Here is a 19,061-nt window from a genome sequence, read left to right as displayed (position 1 = left end):
ACCTGGTCCCCATATCCCTTTAACCCTCAACAACGCCAGTGCAGGAAGACTGCCTGGGGATCGGGGCTCCAGTTTTAAAGGCAGCTGTGACCTTTTGACCCTTCCAGTGACCCACTGCGGTCTCCGGAACCTTCTACCTCACCCACCTTACCTCTTCCAGGGCCCTTGAGTTCCCCCTCACCCCACCTCTTAAGGGCACAGCATTCCGGGCCTGACCCCTGGCATGGGCAACGTGGCACCATGACACTGCCAGCCTGGCACCCACACTGCCAGTGTGCTCTGGTGGCAGTCAAGGTAGCAGGCTGGCAGTGCCAAGGTCTTGGGTGCCAATGGGGTGCCAACCTGCTCAGAGCCTATACACCCTAGGGTCTTCAATGGCCTGCCTGACGAGAAACCCCCTCCCCCAGATGCCGTGATGATTGACCCAATCGTTTGTGTGGACCAATACTAAACTACACATAGTCGAGGCATTGCTAGGGAGGCCATTGGTTCCCAGACGCTGGGAGAATCCGGCGCAGACATATTTAAATGAGTTACTGATATGGATCTCACCTAGCTAGGGTGAGATGCAGATTGCCACGTCTCGTGAGACATATCAAGCATCAAAAATCTCGTGAGAGGCTTCGCGCAAGATTCAACAGCCTCATGTTGACACCAAGTCGGGTGTGACGTGGCAGGTAAATCTTGCCCAGTGGTATAATTTAGTTTTCCAACTTCTTTTTTTCTATCCTGACACCAACAATCTTTGCTTTCAATTTTATATTTAAATTGCAACGAAGCAAATTGCAACAAATTTTTTAAAATGTTGTTTTTGATCTCCCTGTCCGTATTCAGGAAATGATTGATGAAGCAGATCGAGATGGAGATGGTGAAGTGAATGAGCAAGAGTTCCTCCGAATCATGAAAAAGACAAGTTTATATTAATTTACAGTTTTGCGCAGTCCCTGGTGTTTCATTATTTTGCTCTGCACATGCTTACTGAACAACGAGTGGATAAAGGCAGCTGTATCCTGATGATGAATGTGGAAGTGAATACTTAAATGGCTTTCCATTGCATACAAGAGGAGACAGGTTAATTAAGTAAATTGTGTTTTTACCTCCTGAGGTAAATATATCATTGACAATTACATTTATAGGACGAGATGTAAAAGTGATATTAAAAAGATGTATTTTGTTTTTATTTGTATCTGTTATAAATATGGCGCCTTAATACCATTCATTGCCTTTTTGTGAAGCAGCTTTGACCAATCCAAGACTTCAGTTGCCATGAAGAACCCTGTTGGTATTGTTCAAATTTCTAAGCGGGTTTAGCATACTTTAAATTTTCAATGAGCTGGTTTAGATTTCTAGCTCTGGAGTCCATTTATACTCTGCCTATTTGAGGAAGTTGGATAAAGATGTAGGAACACTTACTCATTTGAAAGCTGCACCGGGGACCTATTAGGGAAAACATTTAGAATATATGCGTTTTACAACTCCAGTTGGATGAAATCATTATGTCAAAGAACCTTCTGAAAGCGAGTTGAAATGAAATTAAATGAAAATGGCTTATTGTCACAAGTAGGCTTCCAATGAAGTTACTGTGAAAAGCCCCTAGTCGCCACATTCCGGCACCTGTTCGGGGAGGCTGGTACGGGAATTGCCAGTAACAAAACTGAAAAAGCTAAGCAAGTGATATAACTAAGAGGATAATTTTAATCCCCAAAACAAGTGCATTTGGGTCAGGTGAGAACTGAAAATGTGAAAATTTTCAAGCGTAGCCCAACTCACTAAGAATCTGCCGACTTCCGGTTTTAATGGAAGCAGTGACCAAACTGCTGGCAGAATGTGGGTCAGTCAGGAGAAGTTTTTCAGGAGGCTGTATGCCTCTATTTTTACAAGCTTTTTATTTTTAACCCTTTTTGGTGACTCAGGAAATCCAGCAGGTATAAGGTCAGCAGGGCAGATCCATCAGGTAAATGCATTATGCATTTACAGCACTTTTATTTTCTGACTGGACAAGTAGGAATGTTTCCACCAGACCCAACAAGCTTACCTGCTTCCAGCTCCACACTATTAATTCAACCCAATCTGTGCACATACCCCTGCCCAACTCTTCCCCAACATTGATCTCTGCACCCCCCCCCCCCATCCCAACCTGATAACGGTTTCTCCCTCGCCCCCAACTCCTAGGCAGGGGCTCGTGCTACATGCTTTCCAATCCATCAGTCAGTCAACCTGTCAATCCTGAAAATGGATGTGACATCCTGAGTAAGGGCTGTCCTTGCCTTGCATGTTCTGCCATCCTCTCTTTCCAGGAACAAGGAGACACACGTCCTATTTGCTTCAAAGCGGAGATGATCAGTGGACCCTCCCCCCCCTGTGAATCTTCAACTTTTTTAGTCTGCACCAGCCACTTATGCCCATGGTCTATTCAGCTGCCTTATGAGCTTACAGGCAAGCCACAACAACCGGTAACATCTACTCCTGTGAGTACCCATTTCCAGTTTAGATGTTCCAAGGTTCATTGTAGACATTACTGCACATATGGTTAAATTGAACTCCATGTGAACAGTGTACCTGGGACTGCCGATTCCTCAGACAATTGATGCTGTGCCTCAAACAATCTTATTTTAATTATTAGCACCAAGTTCTGATCTCTGTTCTGTGGAGGAAGGCCCAGAAGGAAGTTATTCTTTTTAACTGTCCCGAACATCACTGGTTGTTCCTGCTCACTTGCGTTATGAGTCATCAGGTTTGCATATCTATGTAACGGGTCTGATCTGCGCTGGTATTCTTGATTTGCTTTGGCTCTCTTCCTGGCATTTTGCACTCTCTGCCAAGGGTGTGTACAGTGATGAGTGGCTTTCAGGAATACAAAGAACCGATGGATACAGTGCATATGGTGAGGGTGAAAGTTAAGCATAAGAAGCGAGAATGATCTGGTGTTAATTAAAGTTGTGTAATAAGAGTGGGTAGACTGAATATGGTCAGATGAAAAGAGGTTTGGGGTTACTGGCAGTAATGGAAAGGGCCAAGAAAGTGGGGTTGTGAGGGGAGGTTCATCGGCTAGCACTGATGGAAGTGATGTGAAAATGTTGAATGCCCTGAATAGAACAGGATTGCAAGCTTTGGCAAAATATTGCTGCCAGCTGACCTTATAGGGTTCAGTGAAGCATTTACAGCACTGTAACCATGGCTTCAACATCACATTTATGCTACTGATTTGGGGTGGACCATCCCTCTCTCTTTGACATTCTTTTCCACTGTCAAGATTCTTCTAAACTTCTGCCTAGATTGTGTTACACTGAGCCTTTGGGTATTACAAATGCTTCATATGCCCCATTGTCGCCACTCACCGTGGTGAAGGCATGAAACCCTCTCTTCCTCATTATCCACTTCATACTCCCAACATGCTCCGATCCTGTCTCTGGGTTAATAGGAGGGCCAGGAGTGCTGTTTTATCCAAAGCTAACGGCAGCATCAATGATAATATCAAAATGATGGGAACTACAGTAATTTTAATAACCTCTTAGTCATGAAAACTAGTTTCTACAGTCATTTTACTTGAGACATGAATCTGGGCAAACTCCATTTAATCAGGATCATTAACACAGTGCAAATTAGATAAAATTCCTGAATAACAATCCAATTTACAGACCAAGTTTACAAAAAGATTCTTTAATTCAACTGAATGCTTTCCAGCATTATAGAGGGCTTGAAATTTGAGGGTTTGTAATGGTGTGAAAAATGATTTGTCCAATGTACTAAGAACACAAAGAAATAACTTGGATTGAAGTAGTGCCTTTCACAACTCTCAATGTCCCAAAGTCCTTTATAGCCAATAGAGTACATCTGAAGTGTGGTCACTGTTGTCATGCAGAAATCTAATCCTACATTAAAGAAGATCATCCTAACTAGGCTAATAAGATGCATCATTTCAACTTGTGTATCTCAGTGTTATTATTAATGAGGATGTCTCACCCAAGCCCTCCAGGTTTATCAAATATCTTTCAGAAATTTTTGTTGGAAATATCCAATCATGTTGTGGTTCATTAATGAGCACTATAAACTCTCTACCCATGGTTTGAATCTTGTTCTGAGCAAATCAAAGTCGAATTGTTCAAACCTATGTTTTCTCATAGGCTTACTTTTATTACTGAGGATTACTGCCCAATCATGAGATTGTAAGATTTGTGAATGTGTTCCCTTGTTAGCATGCTTACGTTATCTCATTTAGTATTCAGATCAAGCAATTATAAGATAAAGTTCATTGTTCTAACCAAAAATCATGTGATTTTGATTTGAGAAATCCATGCCAAAATGTTATATGCCATTTTGTCAACTATTGAAATGAAGCATGAGCTTGTTGATGATCAGTGCTTCAGCTTTTTATAAACATTAATACAGAAGACAATTTACACAGCACTACTGTCTTGGTAACCATTGAAATGAAAAGTATTTTGGAATTGCTTTGTTTCAAGCTGGTCGCCTTGATATTTGGCCTCTGCCCCACACTTTTTTTAATCTTAATGTAATTATTGATGTTTAGCGGTTGAGTTCATGATGGAGGATGCTACATTGTGAACAGCTGGTATAGTCTTCCTGCGGCTTTGGATATGCATAATTCAACAAAGCTCCTCTCTATTAGTCCCTTGGTTATCTCATCTAGTTTCACTTGCTTTGCATGCATTTACATTCCATGTCCCTACTTAGGTTTGTTGGTTGCCTTATCTTAAAGAACCACATGCATAGTCAAAATGGAGCTATTGTACAAAATGGAGTGAATGGGGCAGCACGGTGGCGCAGTGATTAACACGGTGCCAAGGACCCGGGTTCGATCTCGGCCCTGGGTCACTGTCTGGGTGAAGTTTTCACATTCTCCCCATGTCTGTGTGGGCCTCACCGCCACAACCCAAAGATGTGCAGGGTTAGTGGATTGGCCACGCTAAATTGCCCCTGAATTGGAAAAATAAAAACATTTACAAAAAAAATGGAGTGAATGACACCACCAAAGTAAGGTGATTATGCAATTACACAAATATCTTAAAGGGTCATTATCTGAGGTATATTTCTGTTATTGGATGATGGCAATTTTACTGAAGGCTGAAATTACATTCAAAGAATGAAGACTATACCATTGATAGGAAATTTCATACTACACCATGATGTTAGAGAAGGAGAAAATCTGTATTGCATTCAGCCAAGAACAGTGCACTTATTCATCCTAAATTGGGTGTATACTTTGTATTAAATGTCATTATTTAATTTGTAAATCCAATTATTTGTAATTTCATTTGTTCAGGATTGAGAACATTTCTAGCTTTCCAATTGTACTTTTTGTTCTTACAATATTTTGATGCAAGATGGTTGTTAAAATTATAAGCTAAATTATTATTACAAAACTGTTGCATAATAATGTCCGGCAATTTAGATTTTCACTTTAACATCTATTTTTCATCTTTTAACTTGCATGTTTAAGCACCTTTTTAAGAAGGCAAGTACTGTACTTGTAAAAGTCATTTGTGTGTTCTGTAGTCAGAAGTATTAAATTTGTACAACCATCATTGGTTTAATTATAGAGAATTCCCCATATTAGTTGCTTTATTCTTTTGTAGATGTATTGTGATAGTACAGAGAACTCCACAATAAACTCCAAATAATTTTAACAAAGATAGTGCTTAGAGTCATGAATAAAAGTATTGCAACACCAAGCTTAAAAAAAAATTAAAAATAAATCACAAAAATAAATGTTAGATAAGTGGATGATGCAAATGATTGCAGTTCAGATGATCCCATTACTAGGAGATATCCATGAAGGATGGTAAATTAGTGGTTGGTATTCTGAGTTCCCCAACAGTGGCGTAGTGGCAGATTTTGAGGAGCAAGAACTCTTAAGAAAATGGTGCCATCTCATTTCTACTATTACGTTGTTCTCCGATGTATTAATTTGTCACCGAAAATTAATAAACTATGCTTTTCCAGTGAAAAATATTAGTGCTGGTAGGAGGTAGGAATTTTATTTTGGATAGTTTGGTACTTCACGTCACTAGTCTTTAGCAGAGCTAGAATTTCATTATGAAACAGTTTAATTATATAATTCAAGCCTAATAAAACAAGAATTACAGAAAACTTAATTTACTCCTGACTGAGAAATAGTATATAGAAGGCACACTGTTTTTCTTGATTTATATTTCTAACCTAGACCTGGATGTGCCAGGCTCAATTTCAAAATTTGCAGATGATGCAAGACTTGGAAGCATTGTGAACTATGAGGAGGATGGTGATAGACATCAAGAGGATATAGACAGACTGGTGGAGTTAATGTGCAGAAGTGTGAGATGATACATTTTAGTCAGAAGAACAAGGAGAGAGGCAGAATGGTGGCACAGTGGTTAGTACTGCTGCCTCACGCCGGCAGGGCCCCGGGTTCGACCCTGGCCCCCACGTCATTTTCTCTGTGGAGTTTTCACATTCTCCCCATGTCTGCGTGGGTCTCACCCCCACACCCAAAATATGTACGTGGATTGGCTGTGCTAAATTGCCCCTTAATTGGAAAAAAATTAATTGGGCACTCTAAATTTATTTTAAAAAAGAGAAGAGAGGTGACATAAAATAAAACATACAAGTCTAAAGACATGCAGGAGTGAAGAGACCCGGGTGGATATGTGAATAAATCATTGAAAGTGGCAAGGCAGGTTGGGAAAGCAGTGAATAAATTATACTGAATCCTGGGTTTTATAAATAGGGTCAGAGACAAAAGCAAGTAAGTTCTGGACCTTCATAAAACACTGAGCCAGGATGCAGGAAAGATTTACGAGATGGTTCCGAGGATGACTTTAGCAACGTGGATAAATTGGCGAAGCAGAGGCTGTTCTCCTTGGAGAAGAAAAGGTTGAGGGACGATTTCTTAGATGTAAGCAAAATCAAGAAGGGTCTGTCTAAAATAAATGGAGAGGAACTGTTCCCATCGGCAGAAGGTCGATAACCCCAAGATGATTAACAAAAGAACCAAAAGCAGCATGAGGAAAAAACCTCTATGCAACAAGTGGTTTGGACCTGGAATGCAGTGAGTGTGTGTGGCAGAGACGGATTCAATTGTGATTTTTAAAAAGGGAACAAGACAATTATCTCAAATATTTTACAGGGCTTCATTGAAAATTGGCTAGGTGGAACCAGCTGAGTTGCTGTTGCAGAGAGCTGCCACGGAGACAATGGGCTGAATGGCCTCCTATGATTCTAGTATAGATACATTCAAAGAACTTGATAAACACATGAGGAAGAATGAAAGTTACCCAGATAGCGTGATCAAGAAAGTTGCGAGGAGTCTTGTTTGGAACATTAACACCAACATAGATAAGGTGGGCCAAATGACCTGTTTCTGTGCTCTAAATTCCATGTAAAGCTGCCAGCAGGGAAAATATAAACACCGTGTACTTTTGCAAAACAGGTAAATCTAAAGGTCTGATTGAAATTGACAAGCCTAAGTGAAGGTAAATGAGTATGATTTGGGGGGGGGGGTCATTTGTTTTTGGCATGGAGCTGTGGTTGGAGGGTGTCAGTTTGGGCTGTCTAGTGGGGGGGGGGGGGTCAGGAGTGTGGTCAGACCTTGGGGTTGGTGGTTGGGCCTGAAGGGGGTGGGGCTTGGGTTGGACCTCAGTCGGGGTTGGGGGGGGGGGGGGGGGAGAGAGAGATTGTGCCTTCTGGGTGAAGGATCCAGTCATGAGGAGGTGAGAAACGGGCTGGGGGTTGCTGAGGGGGTCTCATGTTTGTTGAGGAGGTGGGGAATATTGTGGTAGGAGGAGTCCCGTCAGGGCCAGGAGGTATGGGGAGTCGGTCTGGATCTTTACAGTTGTTAACCAGAATTTACAAGAGGTTTACTCTGGGAGTTCTGGTTTCCTCCCACAATCCAAAGATGGGCACGTTAGGTAGATTGGCCAGACTAAATTGCCCCTTAGTGTCCAAAGGTTAGGAAGGGTTACAGAGATAGCATGGGGGAGTGGGCCTGGGCTGAGGCACTCTTTTGGAGGGTCGGTGCAGACCCTATGGGCTAACTGGCTTCTTTCTGCACTGTAGGGATTCTATGATTCTAACTTTTTCTGAGTTAAGTATTGATAGAACCCTGGCACAACCATCCAAAGTTTGCGATTGGCATCACATTTTTTGATGGCTCACAGTGCACGACAATTGTCCACAGGAAGTTTGCACTTCTGGTTATCTGTGACATTCCAAGATCGATTCCCTAGTACATCTTTGGGGTACAGCCCCAATCCGATGCTGGGGAGCTTGGAAGTTATGGTCCATTGTGCTTACATACTAAAGTTATTAAACATCTTTCAATAAAGTCATTTTAAGATAACAATTAGGTCTGAATCTAATGACTTATATAGGTCTTCTGAGATCTTGGGAAAAAATAGCTCACGAGGGGGAAAAGGCTGGGAGTGGGACTAATTGGATAGTTCTTTCAGAGAGCTGACTCGGGCCTGATGGGCTGAATGATTTCCTTCTGAGTTGCATGATCCTGGGCTATGAAGGCAACAACGAACGCATGGATTGGATGTCTGTGGATCTACAACTGGTCTTTAATCCCAAACAGATAGCAACTTTTCACTCCACTGAATCGCAATTACCCTATTTGCAAATTATATTAAGAACTTGGATGAAGTGATCTATGGGCTGGAATTCTCAGTTTGGGGGGGGGGGGGGGGGGAGTGGTGATGTTCTCCCACCAGAGATGATTTGTCACTAATCAGCATAAATCCAGAGGCAATTCCCTGTTCCTTGCCATGCAAATTCATGCACATTTATGCATGACAGTGTGGTGGGAAGGCAAATGATTAGGATTTACTTACAACAATCTATTAGGCCAATTAGCAATTATTCTTGGGAATTTTTGAATTTGTATAGTGTAGTACAGAAAAGGACAATTTTACAAAGATATCAGCTAAAAGCTGACGTGGCACCATTTGCAGTAGACAGCATAAGGGTCAGGCAACATATTCCAGTTCAACTGGTTCTCAATGACCTTAACAGCTTGTTCTTAAGACACAAATAGCATAAAGGTTAACAACATCTATCAGGTCTGGCACCAAGTAGGGAGGAATCCATAGAAAGATGAAGGTTGGATAAAAGTAGATAACACTCTGCCTGGGTGTACATATGTAACTTGTTTAATGTAAAGTGTAAAACATATGATCAAATGTAAATAATATTCTTGCTTATGTGACTAGCAGTGTACAAATGTCACTTGATTTCTTGCATTGGGCAGAATAGCTCTGGATGTCTTTCTCAAGTTGTGCTACCAAGAAGTTGGTCAATAGATGATCGTTTGTGCCTGAGACTCCTCTGATTATTTTGTGTAAAAGGGAAAAACCACAACAACTAGGATTGTGAGGGAATCCCTCGTGAATCCTGCTATTGGGCCGCCATTTAGAGCTGGTGGCCCGGTAGTGGGGTCCAGCAGCTGGCTCCCTAACCCCACAACAAGATTTTCTGGGTCCACCCCACAGTACAAGGGTGATGACCCACCAGAGGCCCCCATTATTGGCAATTGCCCAGAAGAGAACCCCCCCCCCCCCCCCCCCCCCCCCCCCATTAAGAGAGACTCCTGTCTGGAAGCTGGAGAGCAGTCTATACAGAGACAGTGAAAAAAAATCACTGCTTTAAAACTCACCTGTGCAACAAACCTACTGGTGCAGGCAGTGGAAGCAACACCTGTCAATTCCTGGAAAGAGAAAACTACATCAGCTGGGCTTAACCCCCCCCCCCCCCCCCCCCCAGATCTTTGATCTGCAAGGCTTTCATTCATATCAATGTGAAATTGATTTTACTTGCCTGTGATAGACAGCTCCCACACACAGCCAGCTGTCTGAATTGTTTAATCGTATTTTCTTGCATACTTGAGTGGATTTCAAGTCGTCAGCTGTGAAATAAACATCTAGCTATGATTGACAGAACTTGGACCACATTTGTCTTTAGCCCAGCCCAAATACAAATTCACAAGGAGGCCTCCTGATTTTTGAGACCTTTTGGAAATGACACTGGAGTGACATCACCAGCACCTGGTGACTATTCCTTCAGGGTTGGGGGGTGGGGGGAGTTCTGGAGTGAGTGATCACCAATGTATTAAAATGAGCTTCCCGGGCACCCTCCACTGGAGAGGAGGGTGGAAATTCAAAAACCCAGACACACCAGACAGAATTGCGTTGTTCAATTCTCTCCGGGTTTTGAGCTTGCTGAGTTTTTCACGAGTGGGCAGTGCGGGGTCATAATCACCCCATAGTTTTCTCTTTATCAACGTGTTCTCCCAGTCTGCGGCTTTCTCACGAGAACCAGCCAAAGGAACAGATGCATTGTCAATAACTCTTTGGTCTTTAAAACCATTGCAGCCAAAGGTCACTTTCTGGTTGACTTTAAGGTGTCTTATTCACACCACTGATGTATTATACTGTATATTATGGGTTTTATGGAAAGGCCCCTGTACTACAGGTACGGGGGTAGATCCCTGCCTGCTGGTTCCGCCCAGTAGGCGGAGTATAAATATGTGTGCTCTCCGTACAGCAGCCATTTCATCAGCTGCTGTAGGAGGCCACACATCTCTGTGTAATAAAGCCTCAATTACATTCTACTCTCGTCTCGTAATTGATAGTGCGTCAGGCAAATTATTTTTCTGCACCACAGGCATCTGGATGATAATTCAATTAAAAACCTAAATGATAAACTGCAATCGTCAGGTTGTCTAGTGACTGAATATCTGTGGACCGTCATGAAGACCACCAGAGGGCACTCTTGCTGCTACACTGCACTCTTCATGCTGTATGTATATAGGATTATATTACATGGCTAATATTTATTTTCACGGGGTTAAGGTGTCATCCTAGTTACACTCACATGCTGTGCAGTCATGATAAGTTGAATCCGCATTCAAAGGGGAATTTTGTTCTTAAACTTGGCGTAGTTACCAAAAGAACTAGCCAGTAGAAATTTTGGAAATGGTAACATTGGGACAGTGAGGTTTAGGTGAATGCAGAGCCTTGTGGGCATGGTTACCATTACCAGTTTCTGAGCATGTTATTAGATACTTCAAACATGAAAAGCAAGAATCAAAACTATTGTTTTAAAAATAGAAGTTTTTTCCCCCATTCACCCTCACAAAACATTAAATAATTAAAAATGTTTCAATTGATGTTAGCGCCAGTAGAGCAAATCTTAAAGCCCTGATGCCCCACCCAACCGTTTCTCTGCTGTTTGCCAATTATGAAAGCTGGAAACGCGACCTGTGGGATTAGATTAGAGAAATACAGCACAGAACAGGCCCTTCGGCCCACGATGTTGCGCCAAACTTTTGTCCTAGGTTAATCATAGAATTTTGGACAATTTTTCATGGCCAATCCACCCAACCTGCACATCTTTGGACTGTGGGAGGAAACCGGAGTACCCGGAGGAAACCCACGCAGTCACGGGGAGGATGTGCAGACTCCACACAGACAGTGACCCAAGTCGAAATCGAACTTGGGACCCTGGAGCTGTGAAGCAATTGTGCTATCCACAATGCTACCGTGCTGCCCTTAAGAAGTTAACCTACACTCCCTTATTCTACCCTAATCCAAGTACCTATCCAATAGCCGCTTGAAGGTCCATAAATTTTGCGACTCAACTACTACCACAGGCAGTGCATTCCATGCCCCCACTACTCTCTGGGTAAAGAACCTACCTCTGACATCCCCTCTATATCTTCCACCATTTATCTTAAATTTATGTCCCCTTGTAATGGTGTGTTCCACCCGGGGAAAAAGTCTCTGACTGTCTACTCTATCTATTCCCCTGATCATCTTATAAACCTCTATCAAGTCGCCCCTCATCCTTCTCCGTTCTAATGAGAAAAGGCCTAGCACCCTCAACCTTTCCTCGTATGACCTACTCTCCATTCCAGGCAACATCCTGGTAAATCTCCTTTGCACCTTTTCCAAAGCTTCCACATCCTTCCTAAAATGAGGTGACCAGAACTGCACACAGTACTCCAAATGTGGCCTGACCAAGGTTTTGTACAGCTGCATCATCACCTCACGGCTCTTAAATTCAATCCCTCTGCTAATGAACGCTAGCACACCATAGGCCTTCTTCACAGCTCTATCCACTTGAGTGGGCAACTTTCAAAGAACTATGAACATAGACCCCAAGATCTCTCTGCTCCTCCACATTGCCAAGAACCCTACCATTAACCCTGTATTCCGCATTCAGATTTGTCCTTCCAAAATGGACAACCTCACACTTGTCAGGGTTAAACTGCATCTGCCAATTCTCAGCCCAGCTCTGCATTCTATCTATGTCTCTTTGAAGCCGACAACAGCCCTCCTCACTATCCACAACTCCACCAATCTTCGTATCATCTGCAAATTTACTGACCCATCCTTCAACTCCCTCATCCAAGTCGTTAATGAAAATCACAAACAGCAGAGGACCCAGAACTGATCCCTGCGGTACGCCACTGATAACTGGGCTCCAGGCTGAATATTTGCCATCCACCACAACTCTCTGTCTTCTATCGGTTAGCCAGTTTGTTATCCAACTGGCCAAATTTCCCACTATCCCATGCCTCCTTACTTTCTGCATAAGCCTACCATGTGGAACCTTATCAAATGCCTTACTAAAATCCATGTACACTACATCCACTGCTTTACCTTCATCCACATGCTTGGTCACCTCCTCAAAGAATTCAATAAGACTTGTAAGGCAAGACCTACCCCTCACAAATCCGTGCTGACTATCCCTAATCAAGCAATGCCTTTCCAGATGCTCAGAAATCCTATCCCTCAGTACCCTTTCCATTACTTTGCCTACCACCGAAGTAAGACTAACTGGCCTGTAATTCCCAGGGTTATCCCTATTCCCTTTTTTGAACAGGGGCACGACATTCGCCACTCTCCAATCCTCTGGTACCACCCCTGTTGACAGCGAGGACGAAAAGATCATTGCCAACGGCTCTGCAATTTCATTTCTTGCTTCCCATAGAATCCTTGGATATATCCCGTCAGGCCCGGGGGACTTGTCTATCCTCAAGTTTTTCAAAACGCGCAACACATCTTCCTTCCTGACAAGTATCTCCTCAAGCTTATCAGTCTGCTTCACGCTGTCCTCTCCAACAATATGGCCCCTCTCGTTTGTAAATACTGAAGAAAAATACTTGTTCAAGACCTCTCCTATCTCTTCAGACTCAATACACAATCTCCCGCTACTGTCCTTAATCGGACCTACCCTCGCTTAGTCATTCTCATATTTCTCACATATGTGTAAAAGGCCTTGGGGTTTTCCTTGATCCTACCTGCCAAAGATTTTTCATGCCCTCTCTTAGCTCTCCTAATCCCTTTCTTCAGTTCCCTCCTGGCTATCTTGTATCCCTCCAGCGCCCTGTCTGAACCTTGTTTCTTCAGCCTTACATAAGTCTCCTTCTTCCTCTTAACAAGACATTCAACCTCTCTTGTCAACCATGGTTCCCTCACTCGACCATCTCTTCCCTGCCTGACAGGGACATACATATCAAAGACACGCAGTACCTGTTCCTTGAACAAGTTCCACATTTCACTTGTGTCCTTCCCTGACAGCCTATGTTCCCAACTTCTGCACTTCAATTCTTGTCTGACAGCATTGTATTTACCCTTCCCCCAATTATAAACCTTGCCCTGTTGCTCGCACCTATCCCTCTCCATTACTAAAGTGAAAGTCACAGAATTGTGGTCACTACCTCCAAAATGCTCCCCCACTAACAAATCTATCACCTGCCCTGGTTCATTACAAGTACTAAATCCAATATGGCCTCCCCTCTGGTCGGACAATCTACATACTGTGTTAGAAAAGCTTCCTGGACACACTGCACAACACTACCCCATCCAAACTAATGATCTAAAGAGTTTCCACTCAATGTTTGGGAAGTTGAAGTCACCCATGACTACTACCCTGTGACTTCTGCACCTTTCCAAAATCTGTTTCCCAATCTGTTCCTCCACATCTCTGCTGCTATTGGGGGGCCTATAGAAAACTCCCAACAAGGTGACTGCTCCTTTCCTATTTCTAACTTCAACCCATATTACCTCAGTAGGCACATCCCCCTCGAACTGCCTTTCTGCAGCTGTATACTATCTCTAATTAACAATGCCACCCCCCCACCTCTTTTACCATCCTCCCTAATCTTGTTGAAACATCTATAACCAGGGACCTCCAACAACCATTTCTGCCCCTCTTCTATCCAAGTTTCTGTGATGGCCACCACATCGTAGTCCCAAGTACAGATCCATGCCTTAAGTTCACCCACCTTATTCCTGATGCTTCTTGCATTAAAGTATACACACTTCAACCCATCTCCTTGCCTGCAAGTACTCTCCTTTGTCATTGTTACCTTCCCCACTGCATCACTATGTGCTTTGGCGTCCTGACTATCGTCTACCTTAGTTGCTGGACTACAGATCCGGTTCCCATTCCCCTGCCAAATTAGTTTAAACCCTCCCGAAGAGTACTAGAAAACCTCCCCCCCAGGATATTGGTGCCCCTCTGGTTCAGATGCAACCCGTCCTGCTGTACAGGTCCCACCTTCCCCAGAATGCGCTCCAATTATCCAAATACCTGAAGCCCTCCCTCCTACACCATTCCTGCAGCCACGTGTTCAACTGCACTCTCTCCCTATTCCTAGCCTCGCTATCACGTGGCACTGGCAACAAACCAGAGATGACAACTCTGTCTGTCCTGGCCTTTAACTTCCAGCCTAACTCCCTAAACTTGTTTATTACCTCCACACCCTTTTTCCTACCTACATCGTTGGTACCAATGTGCACCACGACTTCTGGCTGCTCACCCTCCCCCTTCAGGATCCTGAAGACACGATCAGAGACATCCCTGGCCCTGGCACCCGGGAGGCAACATACCTTTCGGGAGTCTCGCTCGCGACCACAGAATCTCCTATCTATTCCCCTAACCATTGAATCTCCTATTACTATTGCTTTTCTATGCTCCCCCCTTCCCTTCTGAGCCCCAGAGCCAGACTCAGTGCCAGAGACCTGGCCACTGGGGCCTTCCCCCGGTAGGTCATCCCCCCCAACAGCATCCAAAACGGTATACTTGTTTGAAGGGGAACGGCCACGAGGGATCCCTGCACTGTCTGCCTGTTAGTTTTCTTTCCCCTGACTGTAACCCAGCTACTCTTGTCCAGTACCTTTGGTGTGGCTACCTCCCTGTAACTCTTCTCTATAACCCCCTCTGCCTCCCGGATGATCCGAAGTTCATCCAGCTCCAGCTCCAGTACCTTAACACGATCTCTGAGGAGCTGGAGTTGGGTGCACTTCCCGCAGGTATAGTCAGCGGGGACACCAGTGGTATCCCTCACCACCCACATCCTACAGGAGGAGCATGCAACTGCCCTAGCCTCCATCCCCTCTTACTTTACAGAATTAGCTGCCCCTTGGACCAACTGGACCTCCGCCCTCCGACTCTACTTCCAGTCAGCTGTACTCTAAACTCCTGGCTCCCTTCACGCTCTTTGATAAATATAGGAAATGAAATGTAAGGAGCACCTTACTGCCTCCTCACCTAACTCCCTCAGTCACCAAACTCTCACTGTAGCACTCAAATGCCACAAGCTCAGCACTCAGTGCAAACAAAGTCTGCACTGTAACTAGCTCCTATTAGAATGAAGAAAACCAGCTGTGCAATAAATTTCAGTCTGCAGCACCAACTGGGGCCATGTACCAGAAGGCACCACCCCCCCCCCCCCTCCCCCCCCCCCCCCCCCCCCCACCCCCACCCCCCTATTGTACAGGAAATACGTGGACGTGTTGGGCCCGCTGCTGGTTAGGACTTTCAATGAGGCAAGGCAGGGGGGGGGGGGGGGGGGGGGGGGGGGGGGGGGGCGGGGGGGGGGGGGGGGGGGTCCTGCCCCGATGATGTCTGGGGCGCTGATCTCCCTGATCTTGAAGCGGGACAAGGACCCTTTGCAGTGCGGGTCGTGTAGGCCGATTTCACTTCTCAATGTAGATGTGAAACTGCTGGACTGTCCGGGGGATTATACACGAGGATCAGATGGGTTTTGTGAAAGGGAGGCAGCTGAATATCAATGTACGCAGGCTCCTAAATGTTATAATGATGCCGGCGGTGGAGGGGGAGGCGGAGGTAGTGGTAGCTATGGACGCGGAGAAGGCCTCCGATAGGGTGGAGTGAGGATACCTGTGGGAGGTGTTGAGGAGATTTGGGTATGGGGAGGGGTTCGTCAGCTGGGTGAGGCTGCTGTACGAGGCCCCGGTGGCGTGTGTGGCCACGAACAGGAGGAAGTCGGAATATTTCCGGCTATACCGAGGAACGAGGCAGGGGTGCCCTTTATCCCCCCTGCTCTTTGCGCTGGCGATTGAGCCCCTGGCCATGGCCTTGAGGGAGTCTAGGAATCGGAGAGGGTTGGTGTGGGGGGGAACACCGGGTATCATTGTATGCAGACGATCTGCTATTGTATGTGGCGGACCCGGTGGGGGAATGCCGGAGGTGTTGAGAATCCTCAGGGAGTTTGGGGATTTCTCCGGGTATAAGCTTAACATGGGGAAGAGTGAGCTGTTCGTGGTGCACTTGGGAGACCAGGAGAGGGGGATTGGTGAGCTTCTGCTAAAAAAGGCAGAGAGGAGTTTTAGATACGTGGGGTGCAGGTGGCTAGAAGCTGGGGGGACCTACATATGCTCAACTTAACGAGGCTGGTGGAACAAATGGAGGAAGAGTTCAAAAGGTTGGATATGCTACCGCTCTCCCTGGGTAGGGTACAGTCCATTAAAATGACAGTGCTCCCGAGGTTTCTGTTTCAGTACCTCCCCATCCTGATCCCCAAGGCCTTTTTAAAGCGGGTTAACGAGTATTATGGGGTTCGTGTGGGCTAAGAAGACCCCCGAGGGTGAGAAGGGTGTTTTTGGAGAGGAGCAGGGATTGGGGGGGGGGGGGGGGGTGGGGGCTGGCGTTGCCCAACCTCTGCAGGTATTACTGGGCTGCCAACGTGGCGATGGTACGCAAGTGGGTAATGGAGGGGGAGGGGGGCGGCTTGGAAGAGGTTGGAGATGGCGTCCTGTGTGGGCACGAGCCTGGGGACGCTGGTGACGGCATCGCTGCTGTTCCTTCCGATGAGGTACACTACAAGCCCGGTGGTGGAGCCTGGGAGTGCAGGAGGCAAAAGAGGCCGGTATTCTGGCCTTTGCGTCCCTGGTAGCCTGGCGGAGGATTCTGCTTCAGTGGAAGGATGCGAGACCCCCAAGTGTGGAATCCTGGATTAATGACATGGCGGGGTTTATTAAATTGGAGAGGGTGAAATTTACCTTAAGGGGATCTGTGTAGGGGTTCTTCAGGTGGTGGCAACCGTTCCTAGACGTCCTAGCGGAGCGTTATGAGATGGTCAGTAGCAGCAGCAGCAACCTGGGGGGTTTGTTTAGGTTTGGTTGTAGATTTATTATTTTTTATTGGTTATTGTTCATTGGTTAACGTTCATTGTTTATTTGTTTATTTATTTTTGCTGTTTCACTGTTCTGTACAGGGGTGGGGGGGGGGGGGGTGTTCCATTTTTATTTTCTGTTATTTATGATGTAAAAATTTAGAATAAAAATATTTTTTTAAAAGGCGTATGGTGTGTTGGCTTTCATTAACAGGGGGATTGAGTTGAAGAGCCGCGAGGTTTTGCTGCAGCTTTATAAACCTCTAGTTAGACCACACTTGGAATATTGTGTCCAGTTCTGGTCGCCTCATTATCGGAAGGCTGTGGATGGTTTGGAGAGGGTGCAGAGGAGATTTACCAGGATGCTGTCTGGACTGGAGGGCATGTCTTGTGAAGAAAGGTTGAGGGAGCTAGGGCTTTTCTCACTGGAGCGAAGAAGGCAGAGAGGTGATTTGATAGAGGTGTACAAGATGATGAGAGGCATGGATAGAGTGGATAGTCAGAGACTTTTCCCAAATTGTTCCAACACTTCAAACAAATACCCCCATTCTATCCTATCAAAAACCTTCTCTGTACCCAATGCTACAATAACCTCCTGCTCTCTTCCATCTGCCAGGGACATAACCACGTTTAAAAGTCACCTCATATTCAACAACCGTCGCCCCCTCCATTTTTAAAATAAAAAAATACATTTAGAGTACCCAATTCATTTTTTTTCCAATTAAGGGGCAATTTAGCGTGGCCAATCCACCTACCCTGCACATCTTTGGGTTGTGGGGGCAAAACCCACACAAACACGGGGAGAATGTGCAAACTCCACACGGACAGTGAGCCAGAGCCGGGATCGAACCTGGGATCTCGGCGCCGTGAGGCAGCAGGGCTAACCCACTGCGCCACCATGCTGCTCCGCCGCCCCTTCATAAACCCCATCTGATCTTCCCCAATAACCTGAGGGAGCCACTCCTCCAGCCTCAGTGCTATAACCTTGGCCAAAATCTTGGCATCCATATTTAATAAATAAATTGGGCAGCACAGTAGTTAGCACAGTTGTTCACAGCTCTAGAGTCCCAGGTTCGATTCCTGGCTTGGGTCACTGTCTGGGTGGAGTCTGCATGTCCTCCCCATGTCTGCGTGGGTTTCCTCCAGGTGCTCCAGTTTCTTCCCACAGTCCAAAGGGCCACACTAGATTGCCCTTAGTGTCCAAAAAAGGTAAGTGGGGGAGGGTTACGGGGATAGGGTGGAGGTGTGGGATGTTCTTTCCAAGGGTCGGTGCAAACTCGATGGGCTGAATGGCCTCCTTCTGCACTGTAAATTCTATGTCAATTTCTAAATCGGGTGTTCTAAAACACTCCACCGGGTCCTTATCCATCTTTAGCAGAAGTGAGATAGACGCGAGCATCATGGTCTCTTGGAAGAGACCCCCGCGTTACCAAGTCCTCAAACATCACCACCAATAATGGCACCAGTCGATCAGCGAAACTTTTATAAAATGCCACCGAGAACCCATTCGGCCTTGACGCCTTTCCTGCCTGCATTCGCTCAATCGCTGTCTGGACCTCCTCCACCCCAGTGGCTCCTCCAGCCCTTCCCAGCCCATCTCCTCTTCCTTCGGACGCTCCAACCCCTCCAGAAATTCCTG

At 45.4% G+C, this 19,061-nt stretch overlaps 2 protein-coding genes across 3 annotated transcripts in view; one reads left to right on the top strand and one right to left on the bottom strand.

Moving 5' to 3' along the window:
* LOC119951764 (centrin-2) overlaps positions 1-5,652 on the top strand; it is a 30,616-nt gene extending 24,964 nt beyond the window's left edge. The window contains exon 5 of the mRNA XM_038775104.1: positions 835-5,652. Coding sequence (XP_038631032.1) covers positions 835-924 — 90 coding nt within the window. The 3' untranslated portion in view covers positions 925-5,652. The remainder of the gene's footprint in view (positions 1-834) is intronic.
* Positions 1-9,939, bottom strand: part of nsdhl (NAD(P) dependent steroid dehydrogenase-like) — a 66,840-nt gene extending 56,901 nt beyond the window's left edge. Inside the window, exons 1-2 of one of the 2 annotated variants that reach the window (XM_038775099.1) lie at positions 9,814-9,904; positions 9,653-9,703 (exon numbers count right to left, since the gene is read on the bottom strand). In XM_038775099.1, the coding sequence (XP_038631027.1) occupies positions 9,653-9,703; positions 9,814-9,876 (114 nt within the window). In that variant the 5' untranslated portion in view covers positions 9,877-9,904. Of the gene's footprint in view, positions 1-9,652; positions 9,704-9,813 lie in introns of both variants that reach the window. The other variant, XM_038775100.1, reaches the window with a different exon arrangement.
* Positions 9,940-19,061: the final 9,122 nt, after the last annotated feature.

This window comes from Scyliorhinus canicula, chromosome 17, assembly GCF_902713615.1.
Source record: "Scyliorhinus canicula chromosome 17, sScyCan1.1, whole genome shotgun sequence".
Lineage (NCBI taxonomy): Eukaryota > Metazoa > Chordata > Chondrichthyes > Carcharhiniformes > Scyliorhinidae > Scyliorhinus > Scyliorhinus canicula.
The sequence above is the reverse complement of the archived record's forward strand: the minus strand, read 5'-3'. Positions and strand labels throughout refer to the sequence as shown.